This window comes from Microtus ochrogaster, linkage group LG8 (genome assembly GCF_000317375.1).
Source record: "Microtus ochrogaster isolate Prairie Vole_2 linkage group LG8, MicOch1.0, whole genome shotgun sequence".
NCBI lineage: Eukaryota > Metazoa > Chordata > Mammalia > Rodentia > Cricetidae > Microtus > Microtus ochrogaster.
In genome coordinates, this window is record NC_022033.1 from 24,145,420 (window position 1) to 24,160,662 (window position 15,243).

Genomic DNA, 15,243 nt, shown 5'->3' on the forward strand with positions numbered 1-15,243 from the left:
AATAAACTCATATCTATCCCCATGCACAAAGCTCAAGTCCAAATGGATTAAAGAACTCAATATAAATCTGACCACAAAGAACCTGGTAGAAGAAAAAGTGGGGAGTAGCCTTCAATGTGTGGGTACGGGAGACCACTTCCTAAATGTAACACCAGTAGCACAGACACTGAGAGCAACAATAAATAAATGGGACCTCCTGAAACTGTCAATAAAACAAAAAGGCAGCCTACTGAATAGGAAAGGATCTTTACCAACCCCACATCAGACAGAGAACTGATCTCCAAAATATATAAAGAACTCAAGAAATTAGACATCAAAATCTCAAATAATCCAATTTAAAAATGGGGTAGAGATCTAAACAGAGAATTCTCAACAGAAGAAGTTCAAATGTCCAAAAGACACCTAAGGAAATGTTCAACATTCTTAGCTGTCAGGGAAATGCAAATCAAAACAACTCTGAGATACCATCTTATACCTGTCAAAATGGCTAAGATCAAAAACACCAATGGTAGCTTATGCTGGAGAGGATGTGGAGTAAGGGGTAAGGGGGATACTCCTCCATTGCTGGTGGAAATGCAAACTTGTACAACCACTCTGAAAGTCAGTATGGCAGTTTCTCAGAAAATTGGGAATCAACCTACCTCAAGACCCAGCAATACCACTCTTGGGCATATACCCAAAGGATGCTCAATTATACTACAAGGACATTTATTCAATTATGTTCATAGCAGCATTATTTGTAATTGCCAGAACCTGGAAACAACCTAGATGCCCTTAAACTGAAGAATAGATAAAGAAAACATGGTACATTTACACAATGAAGTATTACTCAGTGGTAAAATACAATGACACCTTGAAATTTGCACACAAGTAGATGGAACTGGAAAAAAAATCCTGAGTGAGGAAAACCAGACCCTGAAAGATGAGTATGGAATATGTTCAGTCATAAGTGGATACTAGCTACAAATCAAAAGATAACAAGCCTATAGTCTATGACCCCAAAGAAGCTATGTAACAAAGTGAACCCTAAGAGAAACATATAGATACCTCTGGAAATGGGAAATAGACAAGATCTCCTGAGAAAATTGGGAACATGGGGGTTGGGGGAAAAGGAAGGGCAGAAACTAAGGAGGAGGGAAAAGGGGAAGGGTAGGAGAACTTGAGGGAACGGGATCTTCTAGGTGCAGGAAGGACAAAAACAAAGAGTAAGGAAAAAGATATCTTGATTGAGGGAGCCATTATGGGGCTAGCATGAAACCTGGCACTAGAGAAACTACCAGAAATCCACTAGGATGACACCAGCTAAGACCCTAAGCAATAGTGGAGAGGGTGCCTGAACTAGCCTTGCCCTGTAGTCAGATTGATGACTATCTTAAATGTCATGATAGAACCTTCATCCAGCAACTGATATAAACAGAGGCAGAGGCCTACAGCAAAGCAATGGGTTGAGCTCCCAAAGTCCAAAGAGTGGGAGGAGTGAGAATATGAGCAAAGATTTCAAGACCGTGATGGTGACACCCACTGAAACAGCTTACCTGAGCTAATGGGAGCTCTCCAACTCTGGCCAGACAGGGAAGGAACCAGAACAGAACCAAATTAGACCTTCAAATGTGGGTAACAGTTGTGTGACTGGGGCAGACTGCGGGGCCACTCACTAGCAGTGGCACCAGGATTTATCCCCACTGCTTGTTCTGGCTTTTTGGAATCCATTCTCTTTGGATGGACACCTTGCTCAGCCTAGATATAGTAGGGAGGGCCTCGGACCTTCTGCAAAGCAATGTGCCTCACCCTCTCTGAGGGGTGGATGGGAATGGGGGGTTAGGTGGAGGAAATGGAAGGAGGGTAGGGAGTGGGAACTGGGATTGATGTATAAAACGATAAAAGATATTTTGCTTTCTTTTTTAATTAAGTAAATAAATGTTAGTCATAAAAAAAACAGACATACAAAAGAAATAGACAGAGACACAGGATAGAGTTGGAGAGCAACCCAATGAATACAGAATCTGCCCGTGTTTATTTCTCATGCACTTTAAATATCCAAATCCAAAAGAGTGGACAGAAGGCAAGACTTCTTTACCGTGCTACAAACAAGGAAAAAACAAAGTAATCACCATCCTAATACCCAGAACACCAAGTAACCATATACTAGGCCAAGACACTGTTAGTAGTCACTTTTTAAGTCAAAAACCTCCTGTCATTAGCCTGGAAGGAGCAAGAATCCTGAACTCTCTGATCTTTAGTCAAGGTGGAACAGATCCAATTCTGTGGGCTCCAACCTTCCCCTAAAGGAGTTGGAGTGAGAGTTTGCTGAACTTGTGTTTCTGAGTCCTGATGTCATCATGCTGCAGTCTGAGAAGGAAAGGGATTGTGGTGATGGTTGGTGATTTCTGCCTTCCTGATAGACTTGTTACACAAATTTCCAGACCTTAGTGAGTCCTATTTACTCTGAAGCTGGGCCAAGAATACTGACTGAATGTTTGGCCATGTATCTACAAAATGTATTGGGACACAGAAGTTAACTTTGTGAGTATGGCGTTCAATCTTCTATTGAAATAGAGGATCCTCAGAAATTTCTGAGATTTCCCCTTTGGGGGAAAAAGACTTGCTAACACAATGGAACAGTATTATGGAGACAATGTGTGACTGAAGACCTCTTCAAATGATGAGATAGATTATTGAACCTATTTTAATCCCAAATTAAAATCTCAAAATATTTTTCATTGGTATGGATTTTGGTATACTGATACAAATTCAAAGTTAATTTTGTTATACTGTATATACTCTTGTTTGGGGTATTGTGCTTCTGCAGCTCATTTAAAATATAATATATATTAAGAAATATAGTTAGTAGTTAGTGATATATACTGATCAAGCTTGTTATCATGTTAGGTATATTGTCAAGGTTAAACAGATCTATTAAGATGGATATATAGTCTTCAAACACTTCAGACCTACAGAATATGTCATTTAACATGTTTAATAACCAAGGCTTTCATGAAAGTGAGATATGCACCATTAATTGCTTCAAAAGAGGATGATGTGCATCAAAGAAACTCTCTATGGAGTTTGCTTTCTTTATGGAAAAAGCTAGACATTTGAGCAGAAACTGCCCTTGCCTCAATTGTTGACAGTATATTGTCCAAACTGGACCAGCAGGATGCAAAAGAAAGTGACTGCCAAATGTTGCCTAGACAAGATAGGACAGTCCTTCAAAAGCCCCTGCTTCTCAAAAATGTCCGTTATATATTCTGGGTCTATAGAGCAAAGTTGGGTGCTCCAAAGTCACAGAAGAACTTTGGGTGGGTGACTGTCCAGGCAACTAGATGTCCTTGTCGTTAGGTAACATTACATCCTTCTGGGATCTTTGATAAAGTTAAAGACTAAATAACTAGATTGAAAGCTTTCCTTAGTTATGATAAAAAGGTAAAGTAATTATAAAATTTCAGACTCACAAAGATAAGATAAATAATAGAATGTTTTCCCAAATTTGCCAGATACGAATGAACTAGATAACTGTTTTTGTTGTATATAATTTTCCTGGGTTAAAGTTAAAACCTTTCTTTTTATTTAGAAAAAAAGGAGGAACTGCTGTTGAAATTATTTTTTTTGTATATTGTAAAACTGTGTTGCTGTCATTGTTAATAAAAAGCTGATTGGCCAATGGCTAGGCAGGGTTTTGAGGGCAGAGAGAATGTTGGGAAGAAAAAGGGTGAAGTCAGAGGAGTAGCCAGCTAGACACAGAAAGGAAACAGGAGGTGCAAGATAAAAGAGAGGTAACACCATTTGGCAGAATGTAGATTAATATAAATGGGTTAATTTAAGTTGTAAGAGTTAGCTAGTAACAAGCCTGAGCCATTGGATTAACATTTAAAATTAATTATAAGTTTCTGAGTGATTATTTGGAAAGTGGCAGCAGAACAGAGCTGATCACTGTACCAACAAAAAAAAAATCTATATACAAATGTATTTCTTTTTCAAGACATAGTTGGTTGAAGGAATGTGTGTTGGTTTTTCTCTTCTGCCAGCCTGAGACTCCTTCAGACTAGGACCCTCATTCTTCCTTCTTTATGCTCACAACCACCGGCTGGCTTCTGGTGAGACCCAATAAACACCATACTTGGTAAAGGTGGGGAAGCAGCTGCTGAATAGGCTGAATAGGCTGAATTGATGGGAGCTGGAAATGAGACCCAGATCCCTCCCTCCTATGGACCTTCATGCATCCATCCCAAGGCTTCTGTTCCAGCTGCAGAAAGCACATGACCATCCTCGGGGAGGGAGGCAGCAGGAACCCTGGCAATCACTTCTAAGGAGGAGGGAACAAGTTTGAAGACCTTCTCCATAGTGACAGCCTCCAGGAAATGACCTCTCATCCTTTCTGCATCAGTTCCTCCTGGCACCAGAACAAGGCCTGAGGATGTCCACATGTCACACCTGTAGATCCACTCTGTCCTTTAGAGCACCTTGTTTGTAGCCACCTCATTCTCTGCTACACACACACACACACACACACACACACACACCCAGCCCTGCCTGTCACTCCTCTCTCATTTCCCATGACAACTTCTTTTTTTTTTTTCTTTTTCTTTCACAGGGTTTCTCTGTGGCTTTGGAGCCTGTCCCGGAACTAGCTCTGTAGACCAGGCTGGTCTCGAACTCACAGAGATCCGCCTGCCTCTGCCTCCCGAGTGCTGGGATTAAAGGCGTGCGCCACCATCGCCCGGCTTACCCATGACAACTTCTACAGAACAAACTGGAATGTGTTTGTCAATTGCATTTGTCAGGCTCCTTGGGTTACTTGTAAAGTAGAATGTTCAGCCCGACATGAGTTAAGGAGTAAAGAGGGTCCTGAAATGTTATGGATTCCAGCACTCAAAGGAAACCTTCAGGATGTTTTCTCTGTGACTCAGATCTGGTTTCTTCTGCCCTGACTTCAAGCCGACTTTGCCCGAGCGCATGGCAGAGATGGCCACCAGTAACCAGTGACCACAGCAGAAAGCAGACATCTCTCCCTGATATCTCTTCAAGCCTTCTCAAACTTATTCCCATCATCCCTGTAAGGGTCACACGCTGACCTCTAAACTAAGCGTAGCAGCCAGAATAAGGAAAAGACCCATGGTTCAATATGAAGATATTGTTCCCACAGAGAAAGCCATGGCAGAAGGGCAAAGGGGTGGATGAATAAGAGAGCATGGATAGGGGTAAAGTGGCCAGGGTGTGAGTGTTCCCGTCTACTACCTTCCTCTAGTGTTGTCCGTGGAAGACCCCCTGGGGACCTGTCTGCAGGAGAGACCATGGAAACCACACAGGTGAAGAAGTAAGTGTGCCCAGAACGAGGTTTTGCTCCCATACCACTAATCTCTTCCCCACCTCACAGCCTCTGCCCGAAGCTGTAGTAAGCACACAGGTGACTTGTGTGGATGGTAAAACCTTGGATGAACTGGGGACAGAGGTAGGAGGAAGCTGGCGGACACAAATCCAGCGTGACCTTTATTCTTCCTGAATCGAGAGACACTTGAGCCAATTTCTGCTTATATTCTTAGCAGCAGCACACAGGGGAGAGGACTTGCTCTAGTTAATTTTCTGTCCACAGCGTGACACTTTATTAAGGCTGTGCAGGACACCATGACAGATCTGCATAAGCCAAATCCTGTCAAGTATGACCTGCAGGAAGAAAACATGTCATGGTGGAGGGGTTCCCAGGAGCCTCTGCTGAATCCCTGGGAGCTGCAGGCCTTGCTCTCTGCTTGAGCCTTCATGTCTGGGCTTGAGGCTGACTCCACTTGCCCCTTCTCCATCCTCGCTCAGGTGTCTGGCTTCAGGCTTCTCCCTCAGGCCAGCAGAGTGTCTGAAGTCGTTCACAAAGAAAGCTCTGACAAGAGAAGGTTGAAAAACAAATGCTGTTGCCTGCTTACCAAGCATGGGTCTGCTGTCTTCAAAGGAGCCTAAGATTTGGCAGCTTTGTGCTGGTGGAGAGACTCCAGAGGCTCAGATTGCCCCTTCAGTGCAGGGACTTCAGGGTGTGGTCTCTGGGCTGCCACAACACATTTTCCTCAGGGTAGAGTCAGAGAGCCAGAGAATGACAAAGGAGCCCCACTTCCTACCCAAACCACTGAGGTACTAGTCCCCGAAGCTAAGACAGCACAGGGCGTTCTATTAGGACACAGCGGAGCATCCTTCACACTGCCTCCAGCTTCTCCCTTCTGAAGAAGACCTGTGTTTGAGCCTAAATTCTCCTTCCTTCTGGCTGTGTGGAAATGGACCTGACAGTTAATCTCCCTGAGCCTCAGTTCTTAGATAACCTGCTGGGGTAGCCCTCAGCACTGGATAAAACGACTCACAGCAAAGCAATGCAAAGCAATGCTGACAAGATCTCAGTACTTGACCTCAACCTGCATGGCAGAACCATAGTAACAAAAACACCATGATATTGATGTAAAAGTAGAAATACAGATCGATGGAATAGAATGGATGACAAAGAAATACACCCACATTGCTACAGTTGCCTACATTTTGACAACACATTATTTAAAAATAAAAGAAGCAAAAAAAATTAAAATTAAAAACTCTCAGCAAATGATACTGAGTAAATACGGTATCCAATGTAGAGGAAAGGAACGAGATCCTTATCCCTCACCCTACTCCAAAATTAGTCCAAAGTGGAGCAAAGATCTAAATGTTAAGATATGAAACTCTGAAACTCCCAGAAGATACAGGCATAGGTTCTCGGGAACCCATTCCGGTAGCTCAGAGCACGAGAGTGAACACTGAGAAATGAGATTCCATGATGGCAAAGGTTTCTGCAAAACAAAGGAAGCGGTCACCAGAGTGAGGGGATAATGGGAGAGAGTCTCTGGCAAGGAGTCAACATCTGGAATGCAGGGGACTCAAGAACCAAAGAAACATCCCGTCAGTGCAAGAGCATGGGTCACGAACAGACAGTTGTCAAAAGGAGAAACACAAGTGACCAAGAAATACTTGGAAAAGAAGTTATGCTTCTTCCCACTGAGATTGCTTCCCAGCCGGAGTCAAAGGGTGTCATCCAGAGAAACAATGACAACAGACGCTGCTAGGGTGCGGGTGGAGAGACAGGCACTGCTGGTGGAAGAGGAAACTGAGGGAATCCCTTAGAGTGTCGCCAGGAACCCAAAACAACTATCACGTGACTCCTGGGTGGACACCAGATGAAGAACAATTAATAAACAAAATTGGGACATATAAACACCAGAATGTTTTTCGGATCAAAGGATAATTATCCATTCATGGATACCCAGGCTGGTTCCACGTCCTGGCCGTTGTGAATAGTGTAGCCATGACTACGGCTGTACAGGTGTCTGTGGTGCGCTGATGCGGTTTCCTTCAGGTCTCTTTCTAGGAGGGAGCAGATGGGTCATATGGGAGTCCTAGCTTCAGTTTTTTGCTTTCTTTTGTTTTTCTTTCAAGACAGGGTTTCTCTGTTAGCAGTGGCTGTCCCAAAACTTACTCTGTAGACCAGGCTGCCCTCAGACTCAAAGATCCATCTGACTCCGCCTCCCAAGTGCTATGATTAAAGGTTTGTGCCACCATGCCCAGCTCTGTCTTCAGTTTTCTGAGGACCATGCTGATTTCCATGGTGGCTGCACCAGTGTGTGTGTATGTGTGTGTGTGTGTGTGTGTGTGTGTATGTGTGTGTGTGCGTGCATGCATGTGTGCGTGTGTGTGTTTGTGGGTGTGTTCTCCATTCAGTACACCTTTTCTACCATTGGTCGTCATTTATTTTCTTGATCACAGCCATCTGCATCTCACTGGGTGTGTTACAGCCTTGATGTAATTTCGATTTGCATATTTCTCTGACAGCTAAGTATACTGAACATTTTCTCCAAATATTTATTGGTCATTTGTACTTATTTTTTCTCCATTTTAAACAAAATAAAAATTATTTAAACAACAATACACTTGATTTGAAGGGGAAACTATCTAAGACTCATATTTTAAAGAGTACTTTATGCCTACTTAAGTACATTGCCCCACATGTAACAGCTGTGCACAACAAAATCTATAAACTTGTCCTTTTACAATACCAAATGAAACACACCAAAGTTCTCCAATCAAAGCATGCAAGGGTTACTATGCTGTTGGGTCTTTGTTGTTGAGACAATAGGAACAAAACAACTTACTGGAATCTAAAGCCTACAAGATGAATGGATGTGTCGTTAATAAAGAAGAGGGTTTCCGCAGAACCAGAACATCTCCGTGCCCTCTCCATTTAATGTCAACAGAAACATAAGACTGGCCATTAAGTTTAGTTTTTTTTTTTTAAAGAACAATGTGATTGTGCACATAAACCACTTACTTCCTGTCCCATCAAAGGGGAGGGGGTGAATAAAAAAAGGACAGAGGGGAAAAAACCACCTTGTAGTGGTGAGGCCAGGGTGAAGCTGGCCGTCATTTCTAGTTGGAAATGTCTTGGGGTGAGGGTAGGTTCACTTGTTAGCAGCCACCTCCTGCTTGCTGCTGGCCTTCTCCTCCTTGTCCTCCTCCAACTGTGCAGGTGTGTCTGCCTCACTATCTGCTGCCCAGAAAACTGGAAACTTAACAGCCTCATTGGCAATTCCTGCCAACCACCAGTTTGCTGAGTTGAGCACTTCCCTCAGTCTTTCACGGCCCAACTGAACCGTCCTGCTCTACGCTGCTCAACTAACGCTCTTCTCAGCTGAGTTCAGGAGCCTCCTCAGCAGCCACTCTATAAATAGGTTTCAGCTCTCCCTAAAGAAGCCCCTCTGTATTTCTTCTTTTGAAAACTGCTCATTCAATAATTTTGCTCATTTAGTGATTGAAAGATTTCGGGGGAAAAGATTAATTTTTTAGTTCCTTCTACAAGCTGACATTAATCCTCTGTAGGAGGCATAGCTGGCAAAGATGCTCTCCCATCCTGTCTGTTGTCATCTCTGGTCATCTTTTTCCTCTGCCATGCAAACACTTTTACATTTTCTGTCATCCCATGATAAATTATTCTTAACAATATTTAACCTGTTAGAGAATGTGTGTATGTGTCCATGTATATGATGTGAAAGTAAAAAGGGAAAGAAAGGCGAAGGAAAGGACGGTGAGCGGGCGTTAATATGGCCAAAGCACCTGAATGTGGACGCCATCGTGAAACCTCCACCTTTTGCAATCAAATACGCTAATGAAAATAATCTGGCTGGTGAGAGGAAAAGCGAATGTATTATTTCTTTTATTAGTCCTCAGTGGAGAGAATGAGGCACAGTAAGGTTAAATATACTCCCTGAAGAACTGGAATTGGAAACTAGGAATTCTGACTCCTGTCAACAGATTTGGCTTTTATCTGGGAAATACGTGTTAGCAGTATCATGTCTTCCCTCTAGTGGCCTATTTGGGAACTGACCAGCTCCTGCCAATCAAGCCCAGGGCTTGTGCCTTGCCTGGGCCAGCCACCATTGCTCTTCCAGGTTAGGAAAAGGGGCAGCTGAAGTGCACATAATGCCCATTCTCCGTTCGTTCAGGGCCTGTAGGTGAGGGGTGGGAGGGAGATGCATGGTCTCACAGACCCAGGGCTCCCCGTCTCGGTCTCTGAGACTTTCCTTTCTCATCCTTGCTCCAGCTCTTCCCTTTCCTGGCAGATTAGACAATCTGAGGCATTTGCTGCACTGCCCACGTTCTGAACTAGATTTGTCTGCATTTTTTTTCATGGTCACCCAACGAGGCAGGTGTTACCCTTATTCTCAGGCTTCAACAGTATAAAACTATAGGCCTACCATGCCTACTCATGGCTGCCTGTCATAAAGGTCCTGGGATCCTTCAGCCTCTGAAGTCAGAACTTTGAACCTTCTGGAATTCAAGAAGTGTTGCGATAGTATTAACTGTCAACTCAACAGAATATATGACCACCCAGTCTAGTCGTGCCTGTAGGGGATTGTCTTGATAGAGGTTAGAGACCCCCCCACACACACACACACACTCACGCTACGGGTGGCACCAATCCCTGGGCTACCTAGAAAGGCTAGCCTAGCTCAGCATGTCCTCATCACCCTGCTTCTTGAGAGTGGCTGCAATGTGACAGGCTGCTGCTTCTGTGACTTTCCATATGATAGATGGTCATTGTGAGGTTTGAGTCTAAATAAACCCGTTGTCCCTTCAGTTACATTAGTCAGACATTCCTGTCATGACAACTAAGATGCACGGTATCTTGCCCTTCTACTTGTCCCTAAGCAGACCCCAAAGTGACACTTACACACAGAGAAAACGGCTTGGGGGTATATTTCTCACACAAGAGAGGAGAGTCAGGTGCAGAGGCACAGCTAATTGGGGTTCAGGGCCAGGGCTCTGTGTGGCTTTTTCCCCATCATCTGTTTAAAACATGAGGCCCACCTCTTGGTTGGCACATCTTCCTGGCATGCCATTCCTCTGGATGGAACCAGCACTGGCTTCAGATGGTCCCAAGAGTTGTCAGGACTGCAAGTCCTGCCCACTGTCTGAACTAGAGGGGCCATTCACCATCCTGTCCCTTCTCAAGCACATTCATGCCTTTGGTTTGTTCGTACAGATGGGTCCTCCTGAAGCAGCCCTATGCTGACATGCATGTCTGTTGATGCTTTCCCCTGGTCAGCTTCAGTAAGTGAAAACCCAAACTCTAGAGAAAGGTAGCCACCCCCTCTGGTAGGGGGTGGCTGTGTAGAATCACTGGAGAGAAAGAAGATTAAGGCCAGAGTTGCCCAAGCTGGGGCCAGAGAGTTCCCTTGTTGCCCTTTATTTAGGTATTCTTATCACAGTCCTGTCTGGTGCCATCAATACCCTACAGGCACTGGGGGTCACTGAGTATCTGTATCTCACACCAAAGAGACAAGAAGATATAACTAAGAGACTTTAGACATTAGAAGACACTAGCCACCATGAGGAATACTTGTCACAGTTTGGATTTTTCTGGAGACTCCTCTAGGTTCTGATCTTCTTCCCCTCTACACGTCCCAATACTCTCAACTAGATAAAAGTCATCAGGAACCAAGGGTCCTGAACAGATGGGTAAAGGAGCCCAGAAAAAGAAAGAAGGGACTCACAGAAGGGACACAGGAAGTTGGTGACCGTGGTGATTAATGCCGATCATCAACATGACAGAGTCTAGAGCCACTTCTGGGCCTATCAAGCAGATAGTTGATATGCTGAACTAATGGAGATGGGAAGACCCACCCCGTGTGTGCCGCACATCATTCTGAAGATGGATCCAAGACATATTCAGGACAAAGTAAGAGAAACACTAGCATTCACCTTTGCTTCCTGATTACAGACAAAATGTGACCCCCAAGCTCTTGCTGCCGTGCCTTCCCCACCATAATGGATTGTGCCCTCAAACCAAATAAACCCTTTCTTCCTTTAGGTGCTTCTTGTCAGGTATTTGGTCACTGCATTAGGAAAAGTAACTAACATATTGACTGAACCGGGATTTAAGTCTGTCCCTAATGCCCAGCTCAGTTCTGTTTATTCCAGGAACTCCATCCTAACATTTAACACTATGGGAAAAAAAAAACTATTTCAGGAATACCCCTATAACAAGAGTCACTATGAATAGAAAAGCCTCAGAAAGTTATTGTAATCATAATTGCTATGGAGTGAGTGTCTCGGGAACCTCAGTGTCACATTGGTCACTGCGAAGGATATTGTACAATAAAATCTTAATGACTAAAGTATAACTCAGAAACCTTGCTAAGGCACCGAGGAGTGTACAACTCCAATAATTTCTCTTTAATATAGATCAGTGAATAGTCCTAGAAACCCACTTATAACCAACCTAACCCCTCTAGAATGGGCTATCTCAGGAACCCCAGTGTAATACTGTAGAGTTGACTTTCCAGGAGCCCAGCTGTGGTAAGGTTGATCCAGGCATTGGTTCTATGGCTTCATGATTTTATTTATACCTGTTTTCAGTATCCTTCCCATGGGATATTCAACACTGAAGAGGGAGGTGGGATTGGGGCATTCTGGGATGAATATGAAAAAGAAAACTTACTTTTAATCAGCCAATTGATGAAAGAGGCCGGGAAGCTTTTGTCCTGGAAAAATAAAGCAAAAATCAAAAAACTCATAGCAAGTGTATACCTACTGTGTTCCAGGCTCAGTGTTCCATGTAAACATGGCACCAACTTTGCAACATGAGGATAACAGACAAAAAAAAGCAGACTTGGAGATGGGAATGGCTTTGCCCAGGCCTAACATTGAACGGTCACAACCCTGTTCCTAAATTCTTGACTCCAGACTTTGCCCTTGGACATCTAAGGGCTGAGAGGCAGTGGACTATTGACCCTGAGATCCCACCTTGTAGAAGAACCCGGGAACTGTCCCAAGTTCCTGGCCATGTCTCAGCCTGGACAGCTAGGGTGGGGAGGATATAGCCAAGGCCACCAGAATGACTGCCCCAGCACCCTGAAGGCTCTGTGTATGAAGATGCCAAGAAATAAACTTGATTGGTTTTTTTAAATCAATGGCAAAATGGAGTAAGTCAATAGTTTTATAGTTCCTACTCTGTTCCACATGTGCCAGGCCCTTTCTCACCGAATCATATTTACAGTACTGAGCACCATCAATTGAAGTACATGTTACTTAATGGACCAGTAAGACATTGTAAAGCTTGCCAGTTAAACTATGCTTTCCTGTTGAATACAAGACACCAACTCGAGGTATGCTATGACATAGGGAAGCATGTATCTTGGAAGAGACACAGTGAAAAATTTGTGGCTATGAAAATTACCCTACCTGCCACAAGAAAACGGCGGTTCAGATGTGAGGGCATGGTGCTTGTGGCTACACAGCCATTCAAAATCAAAGCTCAGGCTGGCTCTCTTAATGGTGCTGCTTGGACACATATCCCAACCAAGGAGACCTCAGGTGGGGAGACCTGGGTCCTCTGAGTCCTCAACAGAACTGGCTACTCATACCTTAAAATCCATGTGGTAAGAACGTTCATATAGCAGAGGCTGTGGGGTACTGGTCAGGTTGTTGTCTCCCAACATCCCGAAGGAAGCAATATCTGATGGAGAAAAAGAAGCAGGAAACAATGGAAAGAACTTGGAAGACAGGAGACATTCACCTGATGAAAACAGAGGCTCATACATCTCCCTTGTCATCCCTGTCACAAGCAGGCGTGTCTAGCAGAAAGATTAATCCCCAGCTGTTGAGTGGGCACTGAGGACACAGAACCCCACCGTCATCCACTAAGGGTGATGGGTGCTCTCGGACTGGCAATGGCAAACCACCTCTCCTTTCTCAGGCCTGCCAGACTCCTTCCTTCCCTCCTACAACACTTGCCACCTCCCTTCCACCCTCGTTCCACTCATCTGCCCAGTTTTCCTTCCCCCTTTACCCATCTCAGTAGCTTACTTTTCCCTTGACTTGGTCACAGTCCATCTCACCTCCCTTGTCTTCCTACCCGTCTGCTAACAGACCCTTCCTTCTATCTATCACTTATCCATCAGTAATATATCATGCATGCACACTGCAACGCCATTGCTCTTTGTCCATCAATCCTCCCTTTCCCCTTTCCTCAAATCCCTCTATTTCTGTTTCCTTTTCCCTTCCATCCCCATTTGTCTGTATTTTATTTTATCTTTCCATCACTCCTTCTGCCTTCCGCTATCCACTGCAACCCCGCCCCGTCCCCCTAAGTGTCCACCACTCCATCTTCTTCCCACCATTTTCTGTCTCTCATTCCACATTTCTGCTTTCCCGTTCACTCATGTCCACCACATCCATTCCTTCCCTTTCCATTTCATGCACCAGTAGAGTTTATTTGAGGGGGAGGGGAGGTCTACTCTGTCCCCGATCTGGACTGTGAGAGAAATGGAAGGGTAAGTCCCCCTCAAGGAGCTCCAGCCTACTGCAAAAGACAGCAGGAAGTAAACATTTCACACAATGCAGTGAATGATGACACACCTCAAAGGTTGTAGGGGTCCTGAGGAGGGGCTTTGCTGGGAGAGAGCTTTAAAGGCTTTGAGATGAACCAAACATGGTGATTACACTGGAGGAAGAAGGGATATTTAAGGCATCAGTAGCTGGAGTGGAAAGTCCTGCAGAACTCAGCCGTTATGTCCTCAAACCTTAGGAAGTATATGGAGGCCGCTTGGGTACTCCACTAAAGGAAGATGAGGGGAATGCTAGGGACAGCTTCAGAAAAGACCTTGACAACATGCCCTGAGGCGTGAAATTGATTCCCCAAGAAATGGGGATCTGAGTTGTGACTCAGAAAGGTCTGTCCTCAGCTGTATAGGAGTCGGTACTGTGGCTACCGTAGCAGTCAATACAACAAAGCGGGGCGCAGGCAACAGCTCTACTTACTTTTCAGGATGACCAACTGTTGGTTGACGATGTAAAACCAGAATCGGACCACTGGGCACAACTGCAATACAAAGGATGGGAGGCCTTGCTAAGAGAGTACTTGTCCATACCTGATGAGTATTTACATGCCGAACCAATCTTTGTAATCTAGGACACTTTGCAGGATGCGTCTTTCACATAAGATGGAGAAAGTCTATTGTAAACATGTCACAATCTTCCTCTTACACAGACCTAAGCTGCCTGCTACAATCAGCTCTCAAACGTTGTCTTTTTTTCTGTCCCTTCTTCAGAAGCAGGGGTTGTGGCAAAGGACAGGAAAGAGACTCTACACAGCTCAGGCTTATGCCCACATGGGTTAGTCCTCCATCCTGCTAGCTACAGAGCCTTCTCCAAATCTCGTGTTCAGTGTCTGTCGGGGCCATGTTGTCAGACTTACTATGTTGGGCAAGGACATCCTCAAGGACCACTTCATCATCGATTCCATCATTGAGGAGAACATGCTGAGGAAGGGAAAGGGAAACACTGATGACGATCATCACCACTAGGGCTTTGAATACTGTGCTGTACAATCTGAAAAATGATTATGTCTCTGTTGTTCAATCAGCGGTTCTCAACCTGTGTGCTGTGACCCCTTTGGTGGCTGAACAACCCTTTCACGGGGGTCACATATTAGATATCCTGCATATCAGATACTTCTATTATGATTTATAACGATAGAAAAAATTAAGTTATGAAGTAATAATCAAAATAATTTTATGGTTACAGGTCACCACAACAAGAGGAAATGTATTAAAGTGTCAATACATTAGAAAGGTTAGAACCACTTTGTTAAATTAAACAAGTATGTGTTTTTTAGACCTCCCCCGTGGACCTAGCTTAGATCTCTCAGGTAGACCACTAATGTCTTTTTTTGTTTTTGTTTTT

At 44.2% G+C, this 15,243-nt stretch overlaps 1 protein-coding gene across 1 annotated transcript in view; it reads right to left on the reverse strand.

Moving 5' to 3' along the window:
- Positions 1–11,912: 11,912 nt before the first annotated feature.
- The window catches only part of LOC101980749, a 10,963-nt gene continuing 7,632 nt past the window's right edge, over positions 11,913–15,243 (reverse strand). The window contains exons 6-9 of the mRNA XM_026787287.1: positions 14,756–14,819; positions 14,320–14,380; positions 12,924–13,015; positions 11,913–12,041 (exon numbers count right to left, since the gene is read on the reverse strand). Of these exons, the coding sequence (XP_026643088.1) occupies positions 11,913–12,041; positions 12,924–13,015; positions 14,320–14,380; positions 14,756–14,819 (346 nt within the window). The remainder of the gene's footprint in view (positions 12,042–12,923; positions 13,016–14,319; positions 14,381–14,755; positions 14,820–15,243) is intronic.